The 25,209-nt window shown below is 47.0% G+C and overlaps 1 protein-coding gene across 1 annotated transcript in view; it reads right to left on the bottom strand.

Moving 5' to 3' along the window:
- LOC311121967 (GRB2-associated-binding protein 2-like) overlaps window positions 1–25,209 on the bottom strand; it is a gene marked incomplete at its 3' end in the record, with an annotated part of 69,033 nt that overhangs the window by 23,996 nt on the left and 19,828 nt on the right. The window contains exons 2-3 of the mRNA XM_084196397.1: window positions 7,706–7,876; window positions 7,453–7,549 (exon numbers count right to left, since the gene is read on the bottom strand). Of these exons, the coding sequence (XP_084052523.1) occupies window positions 7,453–7,549; window positions 7,706–7,876 (268 nt within the window). The remainder of the gene's footprint in view (window positions 1–7,452; window positions 7,550–7,705; window positions 7,877–25,209) is intronic.

Genomic DNA, 25,209 nt, shown 5'->3' with positions numbered 1-25,209 from the left:
ATTATTAAAGTGACTAGTGTTCCATTTCTTAAAGTGGCCAGTGATTTCAATAGGCAGCAGCAGCCTCTAATGTGCTAGTGATGGCTGTTTAACAGTCTGATGGCCTTGAGATAGAAGCTGTTTTTCAGTCTCTCGGTCCCAGCTTTGATGCACATGTACTGACCTCGCCTTCTGGATGATAGCGGGGTGAACAGGCAGTGGCTCGGGTGGTTGATGTCTTTGATGATCTTTTTGGCCTTCCTGTGACATCGGGTGCTGTATGTGTCTTGGAGGGCGGGTAGTTTGCCCCCGGTAATGCATTCGGCAGACCGCACCACCCTCTGGAGAGCCCTACGGTAGCGGACGGTGCAGTTGCCGTACCAGGCGGTGATACAGCCCGACAGGATGCTCTCAATGGTGCATCTGTAAAAGTTTGTGAGGGTTTTAGGTGACAGGTCAAATTTCTTCAGCCTCCTGAGATTGAAGAGGCTCTGTTGCGCCTTCTTCACCACACTGTCTGCGTGGGTGGACCATTTCAGTTTGTCGGTGATGTGTATGCCAAGGAACTTGAAGCTTTCCACCTTCTCCACTGCGGTCCCGTCGATGTGGATAGGGGGGTGCACCCTCTGCTGTTTCCTGAAGTCCACGATCATCTCCTTTGTTTTGTTGATGTTGAGTGAGAGGTTGATTTTCCTGGCATCACACTCCCTGAGCCCTCGCCTCCTCCCTGTAGGCGGTCTCGTCATTGTTGGTAATCAAGCCTACTACTGTTGTGTCGTCTGCAAACTTGATGATTGAGTTGGAGGCGTGCTTGGCCACGCAGTCATGGGTGAACAGGAAGTACAGGAGGGGGCTGAGCACGCACCCTTGTGGGGCCCCAGTGTTGAGGATCAGCGAAGTGGAGGTGTTGTTTCCTACCTTCACCACCTGGGGGCGGCCCATCAGGAAGTCCAGGACCCAGTTGCACAGGGCGGGGTTCAGACCCAGGGCCTGGAGCTTAATGATGAGCTTGGAGGGTACTATGGTGTTGAATGCTGAGCTATAGTCAATGAACAGCATTCTTACATAGGTATTCCTCTTGTCCAGATGGGATAGGACAGTGTGCAGTGTGATGGCGATTGCATCGTCTGTGGATCTATTGGGGCGGTAAGCAAATTGAAGTGGGTCTAGGGTGACAGGTAAGGTAGAGGTGATATGATCCTTGACTAGTCTCTCAAAGCACTTCATGATGACAGAGGTGAGTGCTATGGGGCGATAGTCATTTAGTTCAGTTACCTTTGCTTTCTTGGGTACAGGAACAATGGTGGCCATCTTGAAGCATGTGGGGACAGCAGACTGGGATAGGGAGAGATTGAATATGTCCGTAAACACACCAGCCAGCTGGTCTGCGCATGCTCTGAGGACGCGGCTAGGGAAGCCATCTGGGCCGGCAGCCTTGCGGGGGTTAACATGCTTAAATGTCTTAATCACGTCGGCCATGGAGAAGGAGAGGCCACAGTCCTTGGTAGTGGGCCTCGTCAGTGGCATTGTGTTATCCTCAAAGCGGGCGAAGAAGGTGTTTAGCTTGTCTGGAAGCGAGGCGTCGGTGTGTATATATATATATAGGACATGTGTTTCATGAATCCCTGTTTGTGTCCCAAATGGCAACATATTCCTTATCTAGTACACTACTTTTGTCCAGAGCCTTATGGACCCTGGACAAAAGTAGTGTACTATATAAGAAATAGGATTGCCTGTCTTAGTCAGAGATGGATCAGAAGGAACGACAGAAATAACAAATGGATCAGAAGGATCCCACACCATGCAGGTAGACTGACGTGTAAATGGTTTCCTGCTTTAAGCAGAGCTTCCCACACCATGCAAGTAGACTGACGTGTAGATGGTTTCCTGCTTTAAGCAGAGCTTCCCACACCATGCAGGTAGACTGACGTGTAGATGGTTTCCTGCTTTAAGCAGAGCTTCCCACACCATGCAGGTAGACTGACGTGTAGATGGTTTCCTGCTTTAAGCAGAGCTTCCCACACCATGCAGGTAGACTGACGTGTAGATGGTTTCCTGCTTTAAGCAGAGCTTCCCACACCATGCAAGTAGACTGACGTGTAGATGGTTTCCTGCTTTAAGCAGAGCTTCCCACACCATGCAAATAGACTGACGTGTAGATGGTTTCCTGCTTTAAGCAGAGCTTCCCACACCATGCAAGTAGACTGACGTGTAGATGGTTTCCTGCTTGAAGCAGAGCTTCCCACACCATGCAGGTAGACTGACGTGTAGATGGTTTCCTGCTTTAAGCAGAGCTTCCCACACCATGCAAGTAGACTGACGTGTAGATGGTTTCCTGCTTTAAGCAGAGCTTCCCACACCATGCAGGTAGACTGATGTGTAGATGGTTTCCTGCTTTAAGCAGAGCTTCCCACACCATGCAAATAGACTGACGTGTAGATGGTTTCCTGCTTGAAGCAGAGCTTCCCACACCATGCAGGTAGACTGATGTGTAGATGGTGAGTAGGTGTCTAGCTGTGGCTGAGTGGGACGTTCTGTAGTTGTGGCTGAGTGGGATGTTCTGTAGCTGAGTGGGATGTTCTGTAGTTGTGGCTGAGTGGGATGTTCTGTAGCTGAGTGGGATGTTCTGTAGTTGTGGCTGAGTGGGATGTTCTATAACGGAGTGGGACGATCTGTACTTGTGGCTGAGTGGGATGTTCTGTAGTTGTGGCTGAGTGGGATGTTCTGTAGCTGCGTGGGACGATCTGTAGTTGTGGCTGAGTGGGATGTTCTGTAGCTGAGTGGGATGTTCTGTAGTTGTGGCTGAGTGGGATGTTCTGTAGTTGTGGCTGAGCGGGATGTTCTGTAGTTGTGGCTGAGTGGGATGTTCTGTAGCTGGGTGGGATGATATGTAGTTGTGGCTGAGTGGGATGTTCTGTAGCTGAGTGGGATGTTCTGTAGTTGTGGCTGAGTGGGATGTTCTGTAGCTGAGTGGGACGATCTGTAGTTGTGGCTGAGTGGGATGTTCTGTAGCTGAGTGGGATGCTCTGTAGTTGTGGCTGAGTGGGCTGTTCTGTAGCTGAGTGGGATGTTCTGTAGTTGTGGCTGAGTGGGATGTTCTGTAGTTGTGGCTGAGTGAGATGTTCTGTAGCTGAGTGGGATGATCTGTAGTTGTGGCTGAGTGGGATGTTCTATAGCTGAGTGGGATGTTCTGTAGTTGTGGCTCAGTGGGATGTTCTGTAGTTGTGGCTGAGTGGGATGTTCTATAGCTGAGTGGGACCTTCTGTAGTTGTGGCTGAGTGGGATGTTCTGTAGTTGTGGCTGAGTGGGATGTTCTATAGTTGTGGCTGAGTGGGACGTTCTGTAGTTGTGGCTGAGTGGGATGTTCTGTAGTTGTGGCTGAGTGGGATGTTCTGTAGCTGAGTGGGGTGTTCTGTAGTTGTGGCTGAGTGGGATGTTCTGTAGTTGTGGCTGAGTGGGATGATCTGTAGTTGTGGCTGAGTGGGATGTTCTGTAGCTGAGTGGGGTGTTCTGTAGTTGTGGCTGAGTGGGATGTTCTGTAGCTGAGTGGGATGTTCTGTAGTTGTGGCTGAGTAGGATGTTCTGTAGCTGAGTGGGATGTTCTGTAGTTGTGGCTGAGTGGGATGTTCTGTAGTTGTGGCTGAGTGGGATGTTCTGTAGCTGCGTGGGACGATCTGTAGTTGTGGCTGAGTGGGATGTTCTGTAGCTGAGTGGGATGTTCTGTAGTTGTGGCTGAGTGGGATGTTCTGTAGTTGTGGCTGAGTGGGATGTTCTGTAGTTGTGGCTGAGTGGGATGTTCTGTAGCTGGGTGGGATGATATGTAGTTGTGGCTGAGTGGGATGTTCTGTAGCTGAGTGGGATGTTCTGTAGTTGTGGCTGAGTGGGATGTTCTGTAGCTGAGTGGGACGATCTGTAGTTGTGGCTGAGTGGGATGTTCTGTAGCTGAGTGGGATGCTCTGTAGTTGTGGCTGAGTGGGATGTTCTGTAGCTGAGTGGGATGTTCTGTAGTTGTGGCTGAGTGGGATGTTCTGTAGTTGTGGCTGAGTGAGATGTTCTGTAGCTGAGTGGGATGATCTGTAGTTGTGGCTGAGTGGGAGGTTCTGTAGCTGAGTGGGATGTTCTGTAGTTGTGGCTCAGTGGGATGTTCTGTAGTTGTGGCTGAGTGGGATGTTCTATAGCTGAGTGGGACCTTCTGTAGTTGTGGCTGAGTGGGATGTTCTGTAGTTGTGGCTGAGTGGGATGTTCTATAGTTGTGGCTGAGTGGGACGTTCTGTAGTTGTGGCTGAGTGGGATGTTCTGTAGTTGTGGGATGTTCTGTAGCTGAGTGGGGTGTTCTGTAGTTGTGGCTGAGTGGGATGTTCTGTAGTTGTGGCTGAGTGGGATGTTCTGTAGTTGTGGCTGAGTGGGATGTTCTGTAGCTGAGTGGGGTGTTCTGTAGTTGTGGCTGAGTGGGATGTTCTGTAGTTGTGGCTGAGTGAGATGTTCTGTAGCTGAGTGGGATGATCTGTAGTTGTGGCTGAGTGGGATGTTCTGTAGCTGAGTGGGATGTTCTGTAGTTGTGGCTCAGTGGGATGTTCTGTAGTTGTGGCTGAGTGGGATGTTCTATATATGAGTGGGACCTTCTGTAGTTGTGGCTGAGTGGGATGTTCTGTAGTTGTGGCTGAGTGGGATGTTCTGTAGATGTGGCTGAGTGGGACGTTCTGTAGTTGTGGCTGAGTGGGATGTTCTGTAGCTGAGTGGGATGTTCTGTAGTTGTGGCTGAGTGGGATGTTCTGTAGTTGTGGCTGAGTGGGATGTTCTGTAGTTGTGGCTGAGTGGGATGTTCTGTAGCTGAGTGGGACGTTCTGTAGTTGTGGCTGAGTGGGATGTTCTGTAGTTGTGGCTGAGTGGGATGTTCTGTAGCTGAGTGGGATGTTCTGTAGTTGTGGCTGAGTGGGATGTTCTGTAGTTGTGGCTGAGTGGGACGTTCTGTAGTTGTGGCTGAGAGGGATGTTCTGTAGCTGAGTGGGATGTTCTGTAGTTGTGGCTGAGTGGGATGTTCTGTAGTTGTGGCTGAGTGGGATGTTCTGTAGCTAGTGGGATGATCTGTAGTTGTGGCTGAGTGGGATGTTCTGTAGCTGAGTGGGATGTTCTGTAGTTGTGGCTCAGTGGGATGTTCTGTAGTTGTGGCTGAGTGGGATGTTCTGTAGCTGAGTGGGATATTCTGTAGTTGTGGCTGAGTGGGATGTTCTGTAGCTGAGTGGGATGTTCTGTAGTTGTGGCTGAGTGGGATGTTCTGTAGCTGAGTGGGATGTTCTGTAGTTGTGGCTGAGTGGGATGTTCTGTAGCTGAGTGGGACGTTCTGTAGTTGTGGCTGAGTGGGATGTTCTGTAGTTGTGGCTGAGTGGGATGTTCTGTAGCTGAGTGGGATGTTCTGTAGTTGTGGCTGAGTGGGATGTTCTGTAGTTGAGGCTGAGTGGGACGTTCTGTAGTTGTGGCTGAGTGGGATGTTCTGTAGCTGAGTGGGATGTTCTGTAGTTGTGGCTGAGTGGGATGTTCTGTAGTTGTGGCTGAGTGGGATGTTCTGTAGCTGAGTGGGATGATCTGTAGTTGTGGCTGAGTGGGATGTTCTGTAGCTGAGTGGGATGTTCTGTAGTTGTGGCTGAGTGGGATGTTCTGTAGTTGTGGCTGAGTGGGATGTTCTGTAGCTGAGTGGGATGTTCTGTAGTTGTGGCTGAGTGGGATGTTCTGTAGCTGAGTGGGATGTTCTGTAGTTGTGGCTGAGTGGGATGTTCTGTAGTTGTGGCTGAGTGGGATGTTCTGTAGTTGTGGCTGAGTGGGACGTTCTGTAGTTGTGGCTGAGAGGGATGTTCTGTAGCTGAGTGGGATGTTCTGTAGTTGTGGCTGAGTGGGATGTTCTGTAGTTGTGGCTGAGTGGGATGTTCTGTAGCTGAGTAGGATGATCTGTAGTTGTGGCTGAGTGGGATGTTCTGTAGCTGAGTGGGATGTTCTGTAGTTGTGGCTCAGTGGGATGTTCTGTAGTTGTGGCTGAGTGGGATGTTCTGTAGCTGAGTGGGATGTTCTGTAGTTGTGGCTGAGTGGGATGTTCTGTAGCTGAGTGGGATGTTCTGTAGTTGTGGCTGAGTGGGATGTTCTGTAGCTGAGTGGGATGTTCTGTAGTTGTGGCTGAGTGGGATGTTCTGTAGCTGAGTGGGACGTTCTGTAGTTGTGGCTGAGTGGGATGTTCTGTAGTTGTGGCTGAGTGGGATGTTCTGTAGCTGAGTGGGATGTTCTGTAGTTGTGGCTGAGTGGGATGTTCTGTAGTTGAGGCTGAGTGGGACGTTCTGTAGTTGTGGCTGAGTGGGATGTTCTGTAGCTGAGTGGGATGTTCTGTAGTTGTGGCTGAGTGGGATGTTCTGTAGTTGTGGCTGAGTGGGATGTTCTGTAGCTGAGTGGGATGATCTGTAGTTGTGGCTGAGTGGGATGTTCTGTAGCTGAGTGGGATGTTCTGTAGTTGTGGCTGAGTGGGATGTTCTGTAGTTGTGGCTGAGTGGGATGTTCTGTAGCTGAGTGGGATGTTCTGTAGTTGTGGCTGAGTGGGATGTTCTGTAGCTGAGTGGGACGATCTGTACTTGTGGCTGAGTGGGATGTTCTGTAGCTGAGTGGGATGTTCTGTAGTTGTGGCTCAGTGGGATGTTCTGTAGTTGTGGCTGAGTGGGACGTTCTGTAGTTGTGGCTGAGTGGGATGTTCTGTAGCTGAGTGAGATGTTCTGTAGTTGTGGCTGAGTGGGATGTTCTGTAGTTGTGGCTGAGTGGGATGTTCTGTAGTTGTGGCTGAGTGGGATGTTCTGTAGTTGTGGCTGAGTGGGATGTTCTGTAGTTGTGGCTGAGTGGGATGTTCTGTAGTTGTGGCTGAGTGGGATGTTCTGTAGCTGAGTGGGATGTTCTGTGCGCTCTGATGAATGTTAATAGAAATACCACACTAACACTTTCTGGCTACTCATTCTTACACTGCTCACACACGTAAGCTGGTCACACACGTAAGCTGGTCACACACGTAAGCTGGTCACACACGTAAGCTGGTCACACACACAGCAGAGACCACAGAAATATAACCACTAGAATGGGAATCCTTATTCAAGTCAACGACGTCATAATGGCATGCTAGTGATGATGTTTTCTATTGGTGGTTTTCCATGCAGTTACATCCAGGAAGTGAACTGAGTCTGAGTACGTTGACCTGTTGCATTATGGGGTGACAGTAAGCGACAGGAAGTCCATATGACACACACACACACACACACACACACACACACACACACACACACACACACACACACACACACACACACACACACACACACACACACACACACACACACACACACACACACACACACACACACACACACACACACACACACACACACACACACACACACACACACACACACACACACACACACAAGAGGTTGCAACCCTGACCACCTTTACCGTGCGCTCTCAGTCTTCCTGCTCATGCACTGATGCAGTAGAAGGTAGTCCTGCGGAGCGCTGTTGGACAGGGAGCCACCGTGGTTGTCGTGGTTACCTGCAACAAGAGGACCACAATGGAAAATCACTTCTTCAACTTTTTATTTTTATTTTTTATTATCCCTCAGTGATTTTAAATGCATCGTGTCCACGTGTGGTTGAATTGTGTGTTTAAATGTTATTTTAAATCAAATTGAATCAAAACCGTGGTTACCGTGTTGACTGTGCGACCCGCCGTGGCGGACCGGGACGTCGAAGGTGAACAGGACGGGCTGGGAAGAGTGGACTGGGGCGGACGACTTACGCTCTCTGGTCAGAGGGGTCAGGGAACTGGACAGGTCTACTGCCAGGGAACGACCCATATGGACTGTAGAGGACCGGCCGTCTGTCAGGGAGTGGAGAGGAGGGGGGGGGGGGATATTACAATATCTGATGATGTCAAATTCCACAGCTAGTTGATTTGGCTAAGTATTATTATTGTTGAGGATCCAGCATTTGTAGGGGAGGGGGAGGGAGGAGAGGAGAGGGGTAGGGAGAGGGAGAGGGAGAAGGAGGAGAGTGGTAGAGAGAGGAGAGGAGAGGAGAGGAGAGGAGAGGAGAGGAGAGGAGAGGAGAGGAGAGGAGAGGAGAGGAGAGGAGAGGAGAGTGGTAGGGAGAGGAGGGGAGGGGAGGGGAGGGGAGGGGAGGGGAGGGGAGGGGTAGGGAGAGGGAGAGGGAGAGGGAGAGGGAGAGGGAGTGGTAGAGAGAGGGAGGGGAGGGAGAGGAGGCGAGTGGTAGAGAGAGGGAGGGGAGGGAGAGGAGGAGAGGGAGAAAAACATATCAGATTCACTTCTCTCTATTTGATCAACCCATGGAGATTCAATAGACAATTTAGAAAAGGAAACTAAAAACCTGCCAACCATTACATGTTCTTTTTCAATAGTTGACGGACATGTTGTAGTAATCCTTTTCATCTTTTCACAACAAAACCCCCAGACAGCCCAGTTCAGGTCTCCATGCTTCCTGGTGAAGTCAAAGGGAAGGGGGCTGAAGCAGTAACATCCATGTAGGCTTGTATTCAGTACTGTGGCTCTCAGTGGGCCCTCTAGACATAATCAATGACCAAGAGCTATCAGTCTCAGGGTATGTGTAGAACAGAGAAGAGACAGAGAGAATCCCTCTGCCTTTGTAGGGGAGCAGGCAGAGGTCACACACACCCCCATGATGGCTATTCCCTCCATCAGGAACAAGGATGAAACAGGTTTTGTGACTGAAATGGAAGCTAAGCTGTGTATTTTTCTCTAAAGCCTTTTTCCTATATTCAGTTCTCATGTTGTTTTACACTCAGTAGGACAGACCTGTTTCAGAAGCAGAAACCATTCTACTCCTCCCTCCCCCCCACCTCCCCTCTCCCCACTCAATCAATATATCTACCCATTTTAGTGGGCCCAGCACCCTTCACTATGGAGCAGAGGCTTTTAAATAGCTTTTTGTGGAGACAGAGACAGAGACAGAGACAGAGAGAGAGAGAGAGAGAGAGAGAGAGAGAGAGAGAGAGAGAGAGAGAGAGAGAGAGAGAGAGAGACAGACAGAGAGAGAGAGAGAGACAGCGAGAGAGAGAGAGACAGAGAGAGAGACAGACAGAGACAGAGACAGACAGACAGAGACAGAGACAGACAGAGACAGAGAGAGACAGAGACAGAGACAGAGACAGAGACAGAGACAGAGACAGAGAGAGAGACAGACAGAGAGGATGAGCTATCTTAACTAGCCTGGGAAAGGCGGGAGTCCTCGTAACAATGGAAGTAATTGAGCCCATTTAGGAATGGATGGGACCCCTGAGCTGACCGGCTGGCTGGAGGCCTGTGCATCACACTAACGTCGCAATCTAATGTCCACTATGCTAACCACTGGCTGGAGACCCCGTCCCCTGTAGAGGCAGGGATGCCTCAGGCAAGGAGTGACCTTGTGTAGCCAACCATGGACTACACCCCCCCCCCCCCCCCCCCACTGCTCTCCATTAGTCATAGTGGTCATTCCTCATTCGGTGAGCTCATTCTGCCCTATACTGTACTCCATAACAGTCTTATTATCAACTGGGGTTTCATTCCAAGCATATGTTAGATAAAAGTGGTCAATTAAATGTGAGAGTGGGAGTTCTTGGAAGTTGACGGGGGACTGGATGCGTATTGCGGAAGTTCAGTTCTTAAGTGATTGAAATGTAAAGGCGTTGTTGCGGAGACTGCATCCTTCCACTCTCTCCTCTCCTCCTCCTCTCACTCTCTCCTCATCCTCTCACTCTCTCCTTTCCTCTTCTCCCACTCTCTCCTCTCCCTCCCTCTCTCCTCCTCCTCCTCCTCTCACTCTCTCCTCTCCTCCTCCTCCTCTCACTCTACTCCTCCTCTCACTCTCTCATCTCCTCCTCTCCTCCTCTCCTCTCTCCTCCTCCTCCCCCTCTCTTCTTCCCTCTCTCCTCTCCTCTTCCAATAAGAGAGTGAGTGAGAGGGGTCATGTGGTCATGTTCCTTCCTGGTTCTGGCCTCATGCCAGATTTCTATTTCCAACTCCGGCCTGAGATTTTGTCTTTCCTCTACAGCAGACCTGGGTTCGCATAGTATTTGAAATCTTTATGCGTTTGCTTCAGCCTGTCTGGAGTGCCAGGTGGGCGGGGTTTTCACTTTTGCATCAGTTCAATTGGTTCCATTCTGCCAGACAAGTTCAATCAAGCACAGCTTAAGTATTTGTAATGATGTCAACTAGTATTTGAACCCAGGTCTTCCTTCTACAGCCTTACAGTAACACGGGCAGACAGACAACACAACTAACTAAAGGCCATGATGTTCACATACATACACAGGTCATATACACACACACACACACACACACACACACATTTTACATTGACATTTTAGTCATTTAGCAGACGATCTTATCCAGAGCGACTTACAGTTAGTGAGTGCATACATTTTTCACACACACAGGTCATAATAACATACTCTATACACACATGTCATACACACAAACACACACGAATGCACGTGCACACCATCATGGCTCCTGGGGACAGATGATCAGTGGTCATGGTTCCATTCCATCCAAGCTGGGCAGTCCAACTCCTAATGACCCCAGCAACACCATTAGCCTTCACTGAAACCTCACAACAAAATGTGTTCTAGGACCTGAGAGTGACATTTATTTATTATTTATTTGCCAGGGACCATCTAGATGATCTAGTTCTGACCACAGTTATCATTTCATTTACATTTCATTTCAGTCATTTAGCAGACGCTCTTATCCAGAGCGACTTACATCAGCAATTAGGGTTAAGTGCTTAAGGGCACATCGACAGATTTTTCACCTAGTCGGCTCGGGGATTAGAACCAGCGACCTTTCGGTTACTGGCACAACGCTCTTAACCACTAAGCTACCTGCCGCCCTATCACATCTAGATGATCTAGTTCTAACCACTCTCAGAAACTTAAAGTATGTTTCCTTAAAATAGGAAAGTGTGGCGTCCATTCGTAACTTGACCACATCCCTTGGCCTGATATGGTTTCAAATGTCTCAGAGTGTTACAATGTTACAATGCATTAAAACACCACTTTAACTGCATGGTGAATAGAATAAGTATATTTCTGTTCAGTACAGGGAGTGATTCACTTCATGATGAGTTTCAATGTTCCAATTAGGTTCCTTAATCCATCACCTAATGTCTCGTCTTCTGTAGACCCATAATGTAACACACACACCTAGTCTCTCATCTGCTGTGGACCTTTAATCTAATAGAGAATGTCTGGTTCTCAGGAGGATGGAATTAGAATGTTATTGGACCACTCAGGACAAGGACAAGCTTTGTACAACCCTCACTTCAACTCCTTTCCTCTCCTACTCCTCTTCTCCCCTACTCCTCTCCTCCACTACTCCTCCCCTACTCCTCTCCTCCCCTACTCCTCTCCTACTCCTCTCCTCCCCTACTCCTCCCCTCCTCCCCTACTCCTCTCCTCCACTACTCCTCCCCTACTCCTCTCCTCCTCCTCTCCTCCTCCCCTACTCCCCTACTCCTCCCCTACTCCTCTCCTCCTCCTCTCCTCCTCCCCTACTCCCCTACTCCTCCCCTACTCCTCTCCTCCACTACTCCTCCCCTACTCCTCCCCTCCTCCCCTACTCCTCTCCTCCTCTACTCCTCCCCTACCCCTCTCCTCCCCTACTCCTCTCCTCCTCCCCTACTCCCCTACTCCTCCCCTACTCCTCTCCTACTCCCCTACTCCCCTACTCCTCCCATACTCCCCTACTCCTCTCCTCCTCCCCTACTCATCTCCTCCTCCCCTACTCCTCTCCTCCTCCCCTACTCCTCTCCTCCTCCCCTACTCCTCTCCTCCTCTACTCCTCCTACTCCTTCCCTCTCCTACTCCTCTCCTCCCCTACTCCTCCTCTCCTCCCCTACTCCTCCTCTCCTCCCCTCCTCCCCTACTCCTCCTCTCCTCCCCTCCTCCTCCTACTCCTCCCCTCTCCTACCCCTCCCCTCCCCTACTCCCCTACTCCTCCCCTCTCCTACCCCTCCTCCTCTACTACTCCCCTACTCCTCCCCTCCCCTACTCCCCTACTCCTCCCCTCTCCTACTCCTCCTCCTCTACTACTCCCCTAGTCATCCCCTACTCCTCTCCTCCCCTACTCCTCCTCTCCTCCTCTCCTCCCCTCCTCCCCTCCTCCTCCCCTCCTCCTCCTACTCCTCCCCTACTCCCCTCCTCCTCCCCTCTCCTACTCCTCCTCCTCTACTACTCCCCTAGTCATCCCCTACTCCTCTCCTCCTCCTACTCCTCTCCTCCCCTAATCAGAGTTAAACAAGGACAGAGCATAATATGATTTAAAATATATCTACAAATAGAACATATTGGTAACCCAGTGGTATGAAACAAGGACAGAGCATAATGTGATTTAAAATACAGCTGCCTGTTTGAACTACACTACCAGTCAAAAGTTTGGACACACCTACTCATTCCAGGGTTTTTCTTTATTTGTACTATTTTCTACATTGTGGAATAATAGTGAAGACATCAAAACTATTTTATGAAATAACACATATGGAATCATGAAGGAAGAACCCAAAAAATATTAAACAAATCAAAATATATTTTACATTTGAGATTCCTCAAAGTAGCCACCCTTTGCCTTGATGACAGCTTTGCACACTTTTGGCATTCTCTGAACCAGCTTCATGAGGTAGTCACCTGGAATGCATTTCAATTAAGAGGTGTGCCTTCTTAAAAAGTTAATTTGTGGAATTTCTTTCATTCTTAATGCGTTTGAGCCAATCAGGGGGGTATACAGAAGATAGCCCTATTTGGTAAAAGACCAAGTCCATATTATGGCAAGGACAGCTCAAATAAGTAAAGAGAAATTACAGTCCATCATTACTTTAAGACATGAAGGTCAGTCAATATGGAACATTTCTAGAACTTTGAAAGTTCCTTAAAATGCAGTCGCAAAAGCCATCAAGCGCTATGATGAAACTGGCTCTCATGAGGACCGCCACAGGAAAGGAAGACCCAGAGTTACCTCTGCAGCAGAGAATAAGTTCATTAGAGTTACCAGGCTCAGAAATTGCAGCCCAATTAAATGCTTCACAGAGTTCAAGTAACAGACACATCTCAAAATCAACTGTTCAGAGGAGACTGTGTGAATCCGGCCTTCATGGTCGAATTGCTGCAAATAAACCACTACTAAAGGACACCAATAAGAAGAAGAGACTTGCTTGGGCCAAGAAACACGAGCAATGGACATTAGACCGGTGGAAATCTGTCCTTTGGTCTGATCAGTCCAAATTTAAGATTTTTGGTTCCAACCCCTGTGTCTTTGTGAAGCGCAGAGTAGGTGAACAGATGATCTCCGCATGTGTGGTTCCCACCGTGAAGCATGGAGGAGGAGGTGTGATGGTGTGGGGGTGCTTTGCTGGTGACACTGTCTGTGATTTATTTAGAATTCAAGGCACACTTAACCAGCATGGCTACCACATTATTCTGCAGCGATACGCCATCCCATCTGGTTTGGGCTTAGTGGGACTATCTTTTGTTTTTCAACAGGACAATGAGCCGACACACCTCCAGGCTGTGTAAAGGTTATTTGACCAAGAAGGAGAGTGATGGAGTGCTGCATCAGATGACCTGGCCACTACAATCACCCGACCTCAACCCAATTGAGATGGTTTGGGATGAGTTGGACCGCAGAGTGAAGGAAAAGCAGCCAACAAGTGCTCAGCATATGTGGGAACTCCTTCAAGACTGTTGGAAAAGCATTCCAGGTGAAGCTGGTTGAGAGAATGCCAAGAGTGTGCAAATCTGTTATCAAGGCAAAGGGTGGCTCCTTTGAAGAATCTCAACTATAAAATGCATTTAATCAAATCAAATCAAAAATCAAATTTTATTGGTCACATGCGCCGAATACAACAGGTGCAGACATTACAGTGAAATGCTTACTTACAGCCCTTAACCAACAGTGCATTTATTTTAAACAAAAAAGTAAGAATAAAACAACAACAAAAAAGTGTTGAGAAAAAAAGAGCAGAAGTAAAAATAAAGTGACAGTAGTGAGGCTATATACAGGGGGGTACCGTTCCATAGTCAATGTGCGGGGGCACCGGCTAGTTGAGGTAGTTGAGGTAATATGTACATGTGGGTTTATGTACATTTAGATTTGTTTTTCACTGTTTTGGTTACTACATGATTCCATATGTGTCATTTCATAGTTTTGATGTCTTCACTATTATTCTACAATGTAGAAAATAGTAAAAAATAAAGAAAAACCCTGGAATGAGTAGGTGTGTCCAAACTTTTGACTGGTACTGTATATCTACAAATATAACATATTGGTGACCCAGTGGTATGAAACAAGGACAGAGCATAATGTGAATAACAATGAGAGCTAAAAACAGAACATATTGAACGGTTGTCATTAACTGATGATATTGGACGGTGGTGACAGCAGCTACTCGTCCTGGGGTCCAAACAAATGAAGGCAAAAACAGCACATAACATTTTTACTCCACTACATACTGCATCTACAATACAACATTTATAATACCACCATACATACGTGTGTGTAGAGTTCATGTGCTAGCGTGTGTGCTAGCGTGTGTGCTAGCGTGTGTGCGTATGGCGTGTGTGTAAGTGGAGTCTCCTCAGAGGAGGAAGGGGAGGACCATCCTACTTAGTGGATTTCATACAAATTAAAATTGTAAAACATTTTTAAAAAGTATCATTTTTAGATAAACCTATACAAAATAAAATCATGTCAACAAAAACATTGATGAAACCACACTATTTTGCAAAGAAGGTCTACAGTAGCCTCAACAGCACTCTGTAGGGTAGCACCAGGGTGTAGCCGGAGGACAACTAGCTTCCGTCCTTCGCTGGGTACATTGACTTCAATACAAAACCTAGGAGGCTCATGGTTCTCACCCCCTTCCATAGACTTACACAGTAATTATGACAACTTCCGGAGGACGTCCTCCAGCCTATCAGAGCTCTTGCAGCATGAACTGACATGTTGTCCACCCAATCAGAGGATCAGATAATTAATCTAGTTCTGAAAGCATAAGCTACAGCTAGCTAGCACTGCAGTGCATAAAATGTGGTGAGTAGTTGACTCAAAGACAGAGAAAGACAATAGTTGAACAGTTTTGAACAAATTAATTTCTTCCAAAATGAAGCAAAAGCAAGAGAGAAATAGAGAGAGAGAGAGCGAGATTGTCATTTTCAGTTTCACTTACTTAGCTAGCAAATGCAGCTAGCTAGTTTAGCCTACTGAAACACCCTACTGAAACAGAGGGATGCTATGTTAGCTAGCTGGCTATGGCTATCCAACACAACACTGGAACTCTTCCAAATCAAGGTAAGCTTTTGGTTTTACTAATTTATTGCCACCGGGGCCCGCCGGTGTAACTGCTTACTGACTGTACACTAACGTTACTGCATGATTGTAGCGGGTTTACTAACGCGTTAGTTCTATTAGCTGACTATGACGTTACTTTAGCTAAGATGGTGACAACGATGTAGACTGTTTGTAGCGGTTTGGCTTGTAAAAGTTTTTTCGCCTGGTCACATACAGCTGATGTGTTGTGCATTGAAGTCCAAAAGCGAAGGAAAGAGAAGGAATACAACGTGGCTGTTATGAGAGTGAACTCTGTTTACGCGTGATCAGGGGTGTATTCATTCCGCCGATTCTGTTGAAAAATGTTTCTTAAACGGGAAGCAAACTGAACAAAACGGGGATAAACAATACCTGAATTTGTCCAATAGAAACTCTTGTTTGCAACTGTTGGACTAATGATTACACCCTATATCAGCTAGATGCAGGCAAGGCGGTATTGAATGTCACTGTCTGACCATGTGTTACCGTCTGTCACCTCAAATGTGTCTCTCGACCTGTGTGCACCTACGTTGTAAACTTCCATTCATAGGCTAGGTTGTAGCAACCTCATGATGGGTATAGGGAAGATTCGAGTATCATGTAGTAGCCTAAACCTATCGATGTTACATTGAACTGGGTGAATGGAATATGAATGACAGTCATCCAATATGCTGTAATAGAAATAAGGCCATGCTCATGAAGAAAAAAAAAATCGTCCTCCCTCATCTTAAACGGCACCGACCGCCACTGGTGTGTGGGTATAGTGCGCGTGTTTTCCTTTTATAGTAATTTTAAAAATCTATATGTGAGCATCAACACAGATTTAGCTTACCCTGTCCCATCTGCCTTTAATATCAGAGATGGGATTCCCCCTGTTTTAGAAGGAAAACACAATTTCCTTAACGGTTTCCTAAGAGATTGCACTTAAAGGGATACTTCAGGATTTTGGCAATGAGGCCCTTTTTCCCCAGAGTGAGATGAATTCCTGGATACCATTTTTATTTCTCTGCGTGCAGTTTGAAGGAAGTTGCTAACTAGTATTAGCGCAATTGCTAACTAGCGTTAACACAATAACTGGAAGTCTATGGTAACTGCTAGCATGCTAGTAGATATCATATACTTCCAGTCATTGCGCTAACGCTAGTTAGCATTGGCTCGCGAAACTACCTCAGACTTCCTTCATACTGGAGGCAGAGACCTAAAAAATAAATTAGTTATTCTGATTACTTCTTCTAGGCCTTAATTGCCAAAATCCTGAAGTATCCCTTTAGGAAGATAGCCTGAGGCAGGGGGGCAAGACAGATGGACAAAATGGGTGCTGCCTCAAATTAACTTCAGATATGTATTCGCTCTCAGCAGTCTGGTAGCAGCTAGTAGACAGATCTCCATTGTCCCTGGGGTGCCAGGCCATCTGACCTAAAGCTGGCTCTTAGCAGGGCCTGGAGGGAGACAGAAACAGAGAGAAACAGAGAGAAACACAGAGAGAGAGAGAGAGAGAGAGAGAGAGAGAGAGAGAGAGAGAGAGAGAGAGAGAGAGACAGAGAGAGAGAGAGAGAGAGAGGAAAGAGAGAGAGAGAGAGAGAGAGAGAGAGAGAGAGAGAGAGAGAGAGAGAGAGGAAAGAGAGAGAGGAGAGAGAGAGAGAGAGAGAGATAGAGAGAGAGAGAGAGATAGAGAGAGAGAGAGAGAGAGGAAAGAGAGAGAGAGAGAGAGAGAGAGAGAGAGAGAGAGAGAGAGAGAGAGAGAGAGAGAGAGAGGAAAGAGAGAGGAGAGAGAGAGAGAGAGAGAGAGAGAGAGAGAGAGAGAGAGAGAGAGAGAGAGAGAGGAAAGAGAGAGAGGAAAGAGAGAGAGGAAAGAGAGGGAGAGAGAGAGAGAGAGAGAGAGAGAGAGAGAGAGAGAGAGAGAGAGAGAGAGAGCGAGAGAGAGAGGAAAGAGAGATAGAGAGAGAGAGAGAGAGAGAGAGAGAGAGAGAGAGAGAGAGAGAGAGAGAGAGAGAGAGAGAGAGAGAGAGAGAGAGAGAGAGAGAGAGAGAGAGAGAAATACCACACTAGAAATACCTCTCCCCTCCTCCCCCTACTTCATACCCTGCTCCTGTCTGCCCTCTCTCACCCACCTTACTCTCCTCCAGTGTCTGCATCTCAAATGGCACCCTATTCCATATGGGGCTCTGTTCAAAAGTAGTGCACTATGTAGGGAATAGGGTGCCTTTTGGGACGCACACTGACATATTGCCTCTAAGTCAAACCTTAGCAGCATTTATACATTAGCTTTATATGCTATACATTATACATAGTACTTGTATTTAAAGGAACCAAATAACATTTTTATGTATTACAATAAAGGTATTCTATTATGTTCTAGTATATTCTATTCTTCCGAGATAAATAGAAGTGAGTGAATCTGTCAATGGGAGTCAGGGAGGGAAAAACAAGGATCATGATGACTGACTATGTGGCTGCTGAGTTCATTACAGAGTGTTGGGTTTCATTCCCTCACTGCAGGAAAAATGGGAAAGTCTAACTCCCAAATGGCACCCTATTCCAATAGGGCTGTGGTCAAAAGTAGTGCACTATATAGGGAATAGGGTGACATTTAGGATGTGGAAAATCATACCTGGAAGAGAGTACAGTACACTACCAGACTACACCCTCCTCTACAGTACCAGACTACACCCTCCTCTACAGTACCAGACTACACCCTCCTCTACAGTACCAGACTACACCCTCCTCTACAGTACCAGACTACACCCTCCTCTACAGTACCAGACTACACCCTCCTCTACAGTACCAGACTACACCCTCCTCTACAGTACCAGACTACACCCTCCTCTACAGTACCAGACTACACCCTCCTCTACAGTACCAGACTACACCCTCCTCTACAGTACCAGACTACACCCTCCTCTACAGTACCAGAGACTACACCCTCCTCTACAGTACCAGAGACTACATATTATAATATTTAATACCAGTGTACTGTCCTCAGGATCAAACAGGAAACGGGACCAAAGCACAACCTACAGATGTGTTGTATGCCTCAAGGCTGAATGTCCCTCACTCTCAGCAAGCTGTCACAAAACGTCTGAATGTCCTTCAGTCTCAGCAAGCTGTCACACAACCTCATGTCGGAGTCTGGTTGACTTGTTGGAAAGGTGACATCCTACGACGGTGCCACGTTGAAAGTCTCTGAGCTCTTTACACTGGTGTGGCCTGCCTGTCAATCAAACCGCTAACCAAGCTGACATACTGTATTTACAGACAGGAAGTAGCTACAACACATAGGACAAGTTGGACTACAAAGCAGATGTTTAATAATAACTGATTTGTTTAAATTAAAGATATATTTCTGACAAACTGCTGACGTGATTAGTAGAGGTGCTGATTTTGGTCAAAAGATTTAGTTCCGTTTGTCTTTTCTTTTTTTTTTTTTACAGTATATAACAATGGTGTCTGAGAAACAACTAGGGTGGAATGAAATGAAAATGTACAACAACATAAAATGACAAGTTCTGCTGAAACCAGGAAGAAGGAAAACAGAACGAAACAGGACTGCTGTGTTGAGTAAAAGTGGCCCTTCTGTGTGTGTGTGTGTGTGTGTGTGTGTGTGTGTGTGTGTGTGTGTGTGTGTGTGTGTGTGTGTGTGTGTGTGTCTGTGTGTGTGTGTGTGTGTCTGTGTGTGTGTGTCTGTGTGTGTGTGTGTGTGTCTGTGTGTGTCTGTCTGTGTGTGTCTGTCTGTGTGTGTCTGTGTGTGTCTGTGTGTGTCTGTGTGTGTGTGTCTGTGTGTGTCTGTGTGTGTGTGTGTGTGTGTGTGTGTGTGTGTGTGTCTGTGTGTGTGTGTGTCTGTGTGTGTGTGTGTGTGTGTGTGTGTGTGTGTGTGTGTGTGTGTGTGTGTGTGTGTGTGTGTGTCTGTGTGTGTGTGTGTGTGTGTGTGTGTGTGTGTGTGTGTGTGTGTGTCTGTGTGTGTGTGTGTCTGTGTGTGTGTGTGTGTGTGTGTGTGTGTGTCTGTGTGTGTGTGTGTCTGTGTGTGTGTGTGTGTGTGTCTGTGTGTGTGTGTGTGTGTGTGTGTGTGTGTGTGTGTGTGTGTGTGTGTCTGTGTGTGTGTGTGTGTGTGTCTGTGTGTGTGTGTGTCTGTGTGTGTGTGTGTGTGTGTGTGTGTGTGTGTGTGTGTGTGTGTGTGTGTGTGTGTCTGTGTGTGTGTGTGTGTGTGTGTGTGTGTGTGTGTGTGTGTGTGTGTCTGTGTGTGTGTGTGTCTGTGTGTGTGTGTGTGTGTGTGTGTGTGTGTCTGTGTGTGTGTGTGTCTGTGTGTGTGTGTGTGTGTGTCTGTGTGTGTGTGTGTGTGTGTGTGTGTGTGTGTGTGTGTCTGTGTGTGTGTGTGTGTGTGTCTGTGTGTGTGTGTGTCTGTGTGTGTCTGTGTGTGTGTGTGTGTCTGTGTGTGTGTGTGTGTGTGTGTGTGTGTGTGTGTGTCTGTGTGTGTGTGTGTGTCTGTGTCTGTGTGTGTGTGTGTGTGTGTGTCTGTGTGTGTGTGTGTGTGTGTCTGTGTGTGTGTGTGTCTGTGTGTGTGTGTGTGTGTCTGTCTGTGTGTGTGTGTGTGTCTGTGTGTGTGTGTGTGTGTGTGTGTGTGTGTGTCTGTGTGTGTGTGTGTGTGTGTGTGTGTGTGTGTGTGTGTGTGTGTGTGTGTGTGTGTGTGTGTGTGTGTCTGTGTGTGTGTGTGTGTGTGTGTGTGTGTGTGTGTGTGTGTGTGTGTGTGTGTGTGTGTGTGTGTGTGTGTGTGTGTGTGTTTGTATTACTACCCTTGTGGGTACCGTAAATCCCCCAAAGTCCCCACAACGATAGTAAAACAAGTACAATTCTCTCTTTCCCAGGTCCCCACGGGGGCAAACCCTTTTTAGGCTTAGGGGTTAGGTCTAGGGTTAGGATTAGAATAAGGGGTTAGGTTTAGGAGTTAGGTTTAAAAGGGTTTCTGTTTATGCTGGTATCAAACCTTGGGTCACACGGGCCTATTGCAACTTCCTGCTCTGTCTGCATATTGCAAATCAGTCTGGTCTGTAGAGGGTGGGGGAACATGGGGCGGTATGTCAGTCTGGTCTGTAGAGGGTGGGGGAACATGGGGCGGTAAGTCAGTCTGGTCTGTAGAGGGTAGGGGAACATGGGGCGGTAAGTCAGTCTGGTCTGTAGAGGGACATGGGGCGGTAAGTCAGTCTGGTCTGTAGAGGGACATGGGGCGGTAAGTCAGTCTGGTCTGTAGAGGAACATGGGGCGGTAAGTCAGTTCAGTCTGTAGAGGGTGGGGGAACATGGGGTGGTAAGTCAGTCTGGTCTGTAGAGGGTAGGGGAACATGGGGCGGTAAGTCAGTCTGGTCTGTAGAGGGTAGAGGGACATGGGGCGGTAAGTCTTGCTGGTCTGTAGAGGGTAGGGGAACATGGGGCGGTAAGTCAGTCTGGTCTGTAGAGGAACATGGGGCGGTAAGTCAGTCTGGTCTGTAGAGGGACATGGGGCGGTAAGTCAGTCTGGTCTGTAGAGGGACATGGGGCGGTAAGTCAGTCTGGTCTGTAGAGGGTGGGGGAACATGGGGCGGTAAGTCAGTCTGGTCTGTAGAGGAACATGGGGCGGTAAGTCAGTCTGGTCTGTAGAGGGTAGAGGGACATGGGGCGGTAAGTCTTGCTGGTCTGTAGAGGGTAGGGGAACATGGGGCGGTAAGTCAATCTGGTCTGTAGAGGGTAGGGGAACATGGGGCGGTAAGTCAGTCTGGTCTGTAGAGGGTGGGGGAACATGGGGCGGTAAGTCAGTCTGGTCTGTAGAGGGTGGGGGAACATGGGGCGGTAAGTCAGTCTGGTCTGTAGAGGGTGGGGGAACATGGGGCGGTAAGTCAGTCTGGTCTGTAGAGGGACATGGGGCGGTATGTCAGTCTGGTCTGTAGAGGGTGGGGGAACATGGGGCGGTAAGTCAGTCTGGTCTGTAGAGGGACATGGGGCGGTAAGTCAGTCTGGTCTGTAGAGGGTAGGGGAACATGGGGCGGTAAGTCAGTCTGGTCTGTAGAGGGTGGGGGAACATGGGGGTCATGAGTTGTGGGGTAGGACTGGATGGTCATGAGTTGTGGGGTAGGACTGGATGGTCATGAGTTGTGGGGTAGGACTGGAGGTGTGAGCATGGCTAAAATAGGTGGTTTGGGGGTGGGTCTGTTGAAAAATATGGCATAGACTAAGATGGTGTTGGGTGGTATCCAGATGTTCATATTGTCATACCATTTATGAACCATACCGTCATATCGTTATGTTCATACCGTCATACCGTTATGTTCATACCGTCATACCGTTATGTTTCATACCGTCATGTTCATACCTTCATACCGTTTCTGTACCATACCGGGGGATACGCTATTACCGAATGTGCACACTAGGGCCACTATTTTTAAAAATCATAACTATATACAGTACCAGTCAAAGGTTTGGACCCATCTACTCATTCAAGGGTTTTTCTTTATGTTTACGATTTTCTACATTGTAGAATAATAGTGAAGATCTCAAAACGATGAAATAACACATATGAAATCATGTAGTAACTAAAAAAAGTGTTAAACAAATCAAAATATATTTTCGATTTTTCAAAGTAGCCACCCTTTGCCTATATGACAGCTTTGCATACTCTTGGCATTCTCTCAACCAGCTTCACCTGGAATGCTTTTCCAACAGTTATGAAGGAGTTCCCACATATGCTGAGCACTTGTTGCTTGCTTTTCCTTCACTCTGTGGTCCAACTCATCCCAAACCATCTCAATTGGGTTGAGGTCGGGTGATTGTGGAGGCCAGGTCATCTGTTGTAGCACTCCATCACTCTCCTTCTTGGTCAAATAGCCATTACACAGCCTGGAGGTGTGTTTTGGTTCATTGTCCTGTTGAAAAACAAATGACAGTCCCACTAAGCGCAAAGCCGATGGGATGGCGTATCGCTGCAGAATGCTGTGGTAGCCATGCTGGTTAAGTGTGCCTTGAATTGTAAATAAATCACTGACAGTGTCACCTGCAAAGAACCACCACACCATCACACCTCCTCCTCCATGCTTCATGGTGGGAACCACACATACGGAGAACATCCGTTCACCTACTCTGCATTTCACAAAGACACAGCGATTGGAAACAAAAATCTCACATTTGGACTTATCAGACCAAAGGACAGATCTCCACCGGTCAATGTCCATTGCTTGTGTTTCTTGGCCCAAGCAAGTCTCTTCTTATTATTGGTGTCCTTTAGTAGTGGTTTCTTTGCAGCAATTCGACCATGAAGGCCTGATTCACGCAGTCTCCTCTGAACAGTTGATGTAAAGATATGTCTGTTACTTGAACTCTGTGAAGCATTTATTTGTGCTGCAATCTGAAATGCAGTTAACTTTAATGAACTTATCCTCTGCAGCAGAGGTAACTCTGGGTCTTCCTTTCCTGTGGCGGTCCTCATGAGAGACAGTTTCATCGTAGGGCTTGATGATTTTTGCGACTGCACTTGAAGGAACTTTCAAAGTTATGATGGACTGTTGTTTCTCTTTGCTTATTTGAGCTGTTCTTGCCATAATATGGACTTGGTCTTTTACCAAATAGGGCTATCTTCTGTAAACCTCCCCCACTACCTTGTCACAATACAACTGATTGTCTCAAACGCATTAAGGAAAGAAATTCCACAAATTAACTTTTAACAAGGCACACCTATTAATTGAAATGCATTCCAGGTGACTACCTCATGAAGCTGGTTGAGAGAATGCCAAGAGTGTGCAAAGCTGTCATCAAGGCAAAGGGTGGCTATTTGAAGAATCTCAAATATAAAATATATTTTGATTTATTTAACACTTTTTTTGGTTACTACGTGATTCCATATGTGTTATTTCATAGTTTTGATGTCTTCACTATTATTCTACAATGTAGAAAATAGTAAAAATAAAGAAAAACCCTGGAATGAGTAGGTGTGTCCAAACTTTTGACTGGTATTGTATACAGTTGAATTCAGAAGTTCAACCGCTCCACAAATGTATTGTTTACAAACTATAGTTTTGGCAAGTCGGTTAGGACATCTACTTTGTGCATGACACAAGTCATTTTTCCAACAATTGTTTACAGACAGATTATTTCACTTATAATTCACTGTGTCACAATTCCAGTGGGTCAGAAGTTTACATACACTAAGTTGACTGTGCCTTTAAACAGCTTGGAAAATTCCAGAAAATGATGTCATGGCTTTAGAAGCTTCTGATAGGCTAATTGACATCATTTGAGTCAATTGGAGGTGTGCCTGTGGATGTATTTCAAGGTCTACCTTCAAACTCAGTGCCTCTTTGCTTGACATCATGGGAAAATCAAAAGAAATCAGCCAAGACCTCAGAAGAAAAATTGTAGACCTCCACAAGTCTGGTTCATCCTTGGGAGCAATTTCCAAACGGTACCACGTTCATCTGTACAAACAATAGTATGCAAGTATAAACACCATGGGACCACGCAGCCGTCATACCGCTCAAGAAGGAGACGCGTTCTGTCTCCTAGAGATGAACATACTTTGGTTCGAAAAGTGCAAATCAATCCCAGAACAACAGCAAAGGACCTTGTGAAGATGCTGGAGGAAACAGGTACAAAAGTATCTATATCCACATAAAACGAGTCCTATATCGACATAGCCCGAAAGGCCGCTCAGCAAGGAAGAAGCCACTGCTCCAAAACTGCCATAAAAAAGCCAGACTACGGTTTGCAACTGCACATGGGGACAAATATCATACTTTTTTGAGAAATGTCCTCTGGTCTGATGAAACAAAAATAGAATTGTTTGGCTATAATGACCATCGTTATGTTTGGAGGAAAAGGGGGCGGCTTGCAAGCCGAAGAACACCATCCCAACCATGAAGCACGGAGGTGGCAGCATCATGCTTTGGGGGTGCTTTGCTGCAGGAGGGACTGGTGCACTTCACAAAATAGATGGCATCATAAGGAAGGAAAATTATGTGGATATATTGAAGCAACATCTCAAGACATCAGTCAGGAAGTTAAAGCTTGGTCGCAAATAGACCTTCCAAATGGACAAGCATACTTCCAAAGTTGTGGCAAAATGGCTTAAGGACAACAAAGTCAAGGTATTGGAGTGGCCATCACAAAGCCCTGACCTCAATCCTATAGAAAATGTGTGGGCAGAACTGAAAAAGCATGTGCGAGCAAGGAGGCCTACAAACCTGACTCAGTTACACCAGCTCTGTCAGGAGGAATGGGCCAAAATTCACCCAACTTATTGTGGGAAGCTTGTGGAAGGCTACCCAAAACGTTTGACCCAAGTTAAACAATTTAAAGGCAATGCTACCAAATACTAATTGAGTGTATGTAAACTTCTGACCCACTGGGAATGTGATGAAAGAAATAAAAGCTGAAATAAATCATTCTCTCTACTATTATTCTGACATTTCACATTCTTAAAATAAAGTGGTGATCCTAACTGACCTAAGACAGGGAATTTTTACTACGATTAAATGTCAGGAATTGTGAAAAACTGAGTTTAAATGTATTTGGCTAAGGTGTATATAAACTTCAGACTTCAACTGTATATACACATATATTATTATTGTATTTAATTTTTTTATGCACCAAACAGGGCAGGGATGGGGTGGGGAGGGATAGGGACCTGGATTAGGGAAAGGGTTAAGATTGGGTGTAAGGAGCAGTTGGGTTAGGGGTGTGGGCTGTTCACTCAGGATTCAGTGCAAAGTCCAGGGTTCTGCAGGGAGAGTTATGGAGTTTAAGGTTAGATGTCTGATCCCCGGTGTCCTGTAAGGAGCAGGTGGGTTAGGGGTAGGGTTAGGGTGATCTGTTCTGGGTGA

The sequence above is a fragment of the Coregonus lavaretus genome, assembly GCF_964263955.1.
Source record: "Coregonus lavaretus genome assembly, contig: HAP1_SCAFFOLD_329, whole genome shotgun sequence".
Classification (NCBI taxonomy): domain Eukaryota; kingdom Metazoa; phylum Chordata; class Actinopteri; order Salmoniformes; family Salmonidae; genus Coregonus; species Coregonus lavaretus.
This window is presented reverse-complemented; position numbering and strand designations above follow the sequence as displayed.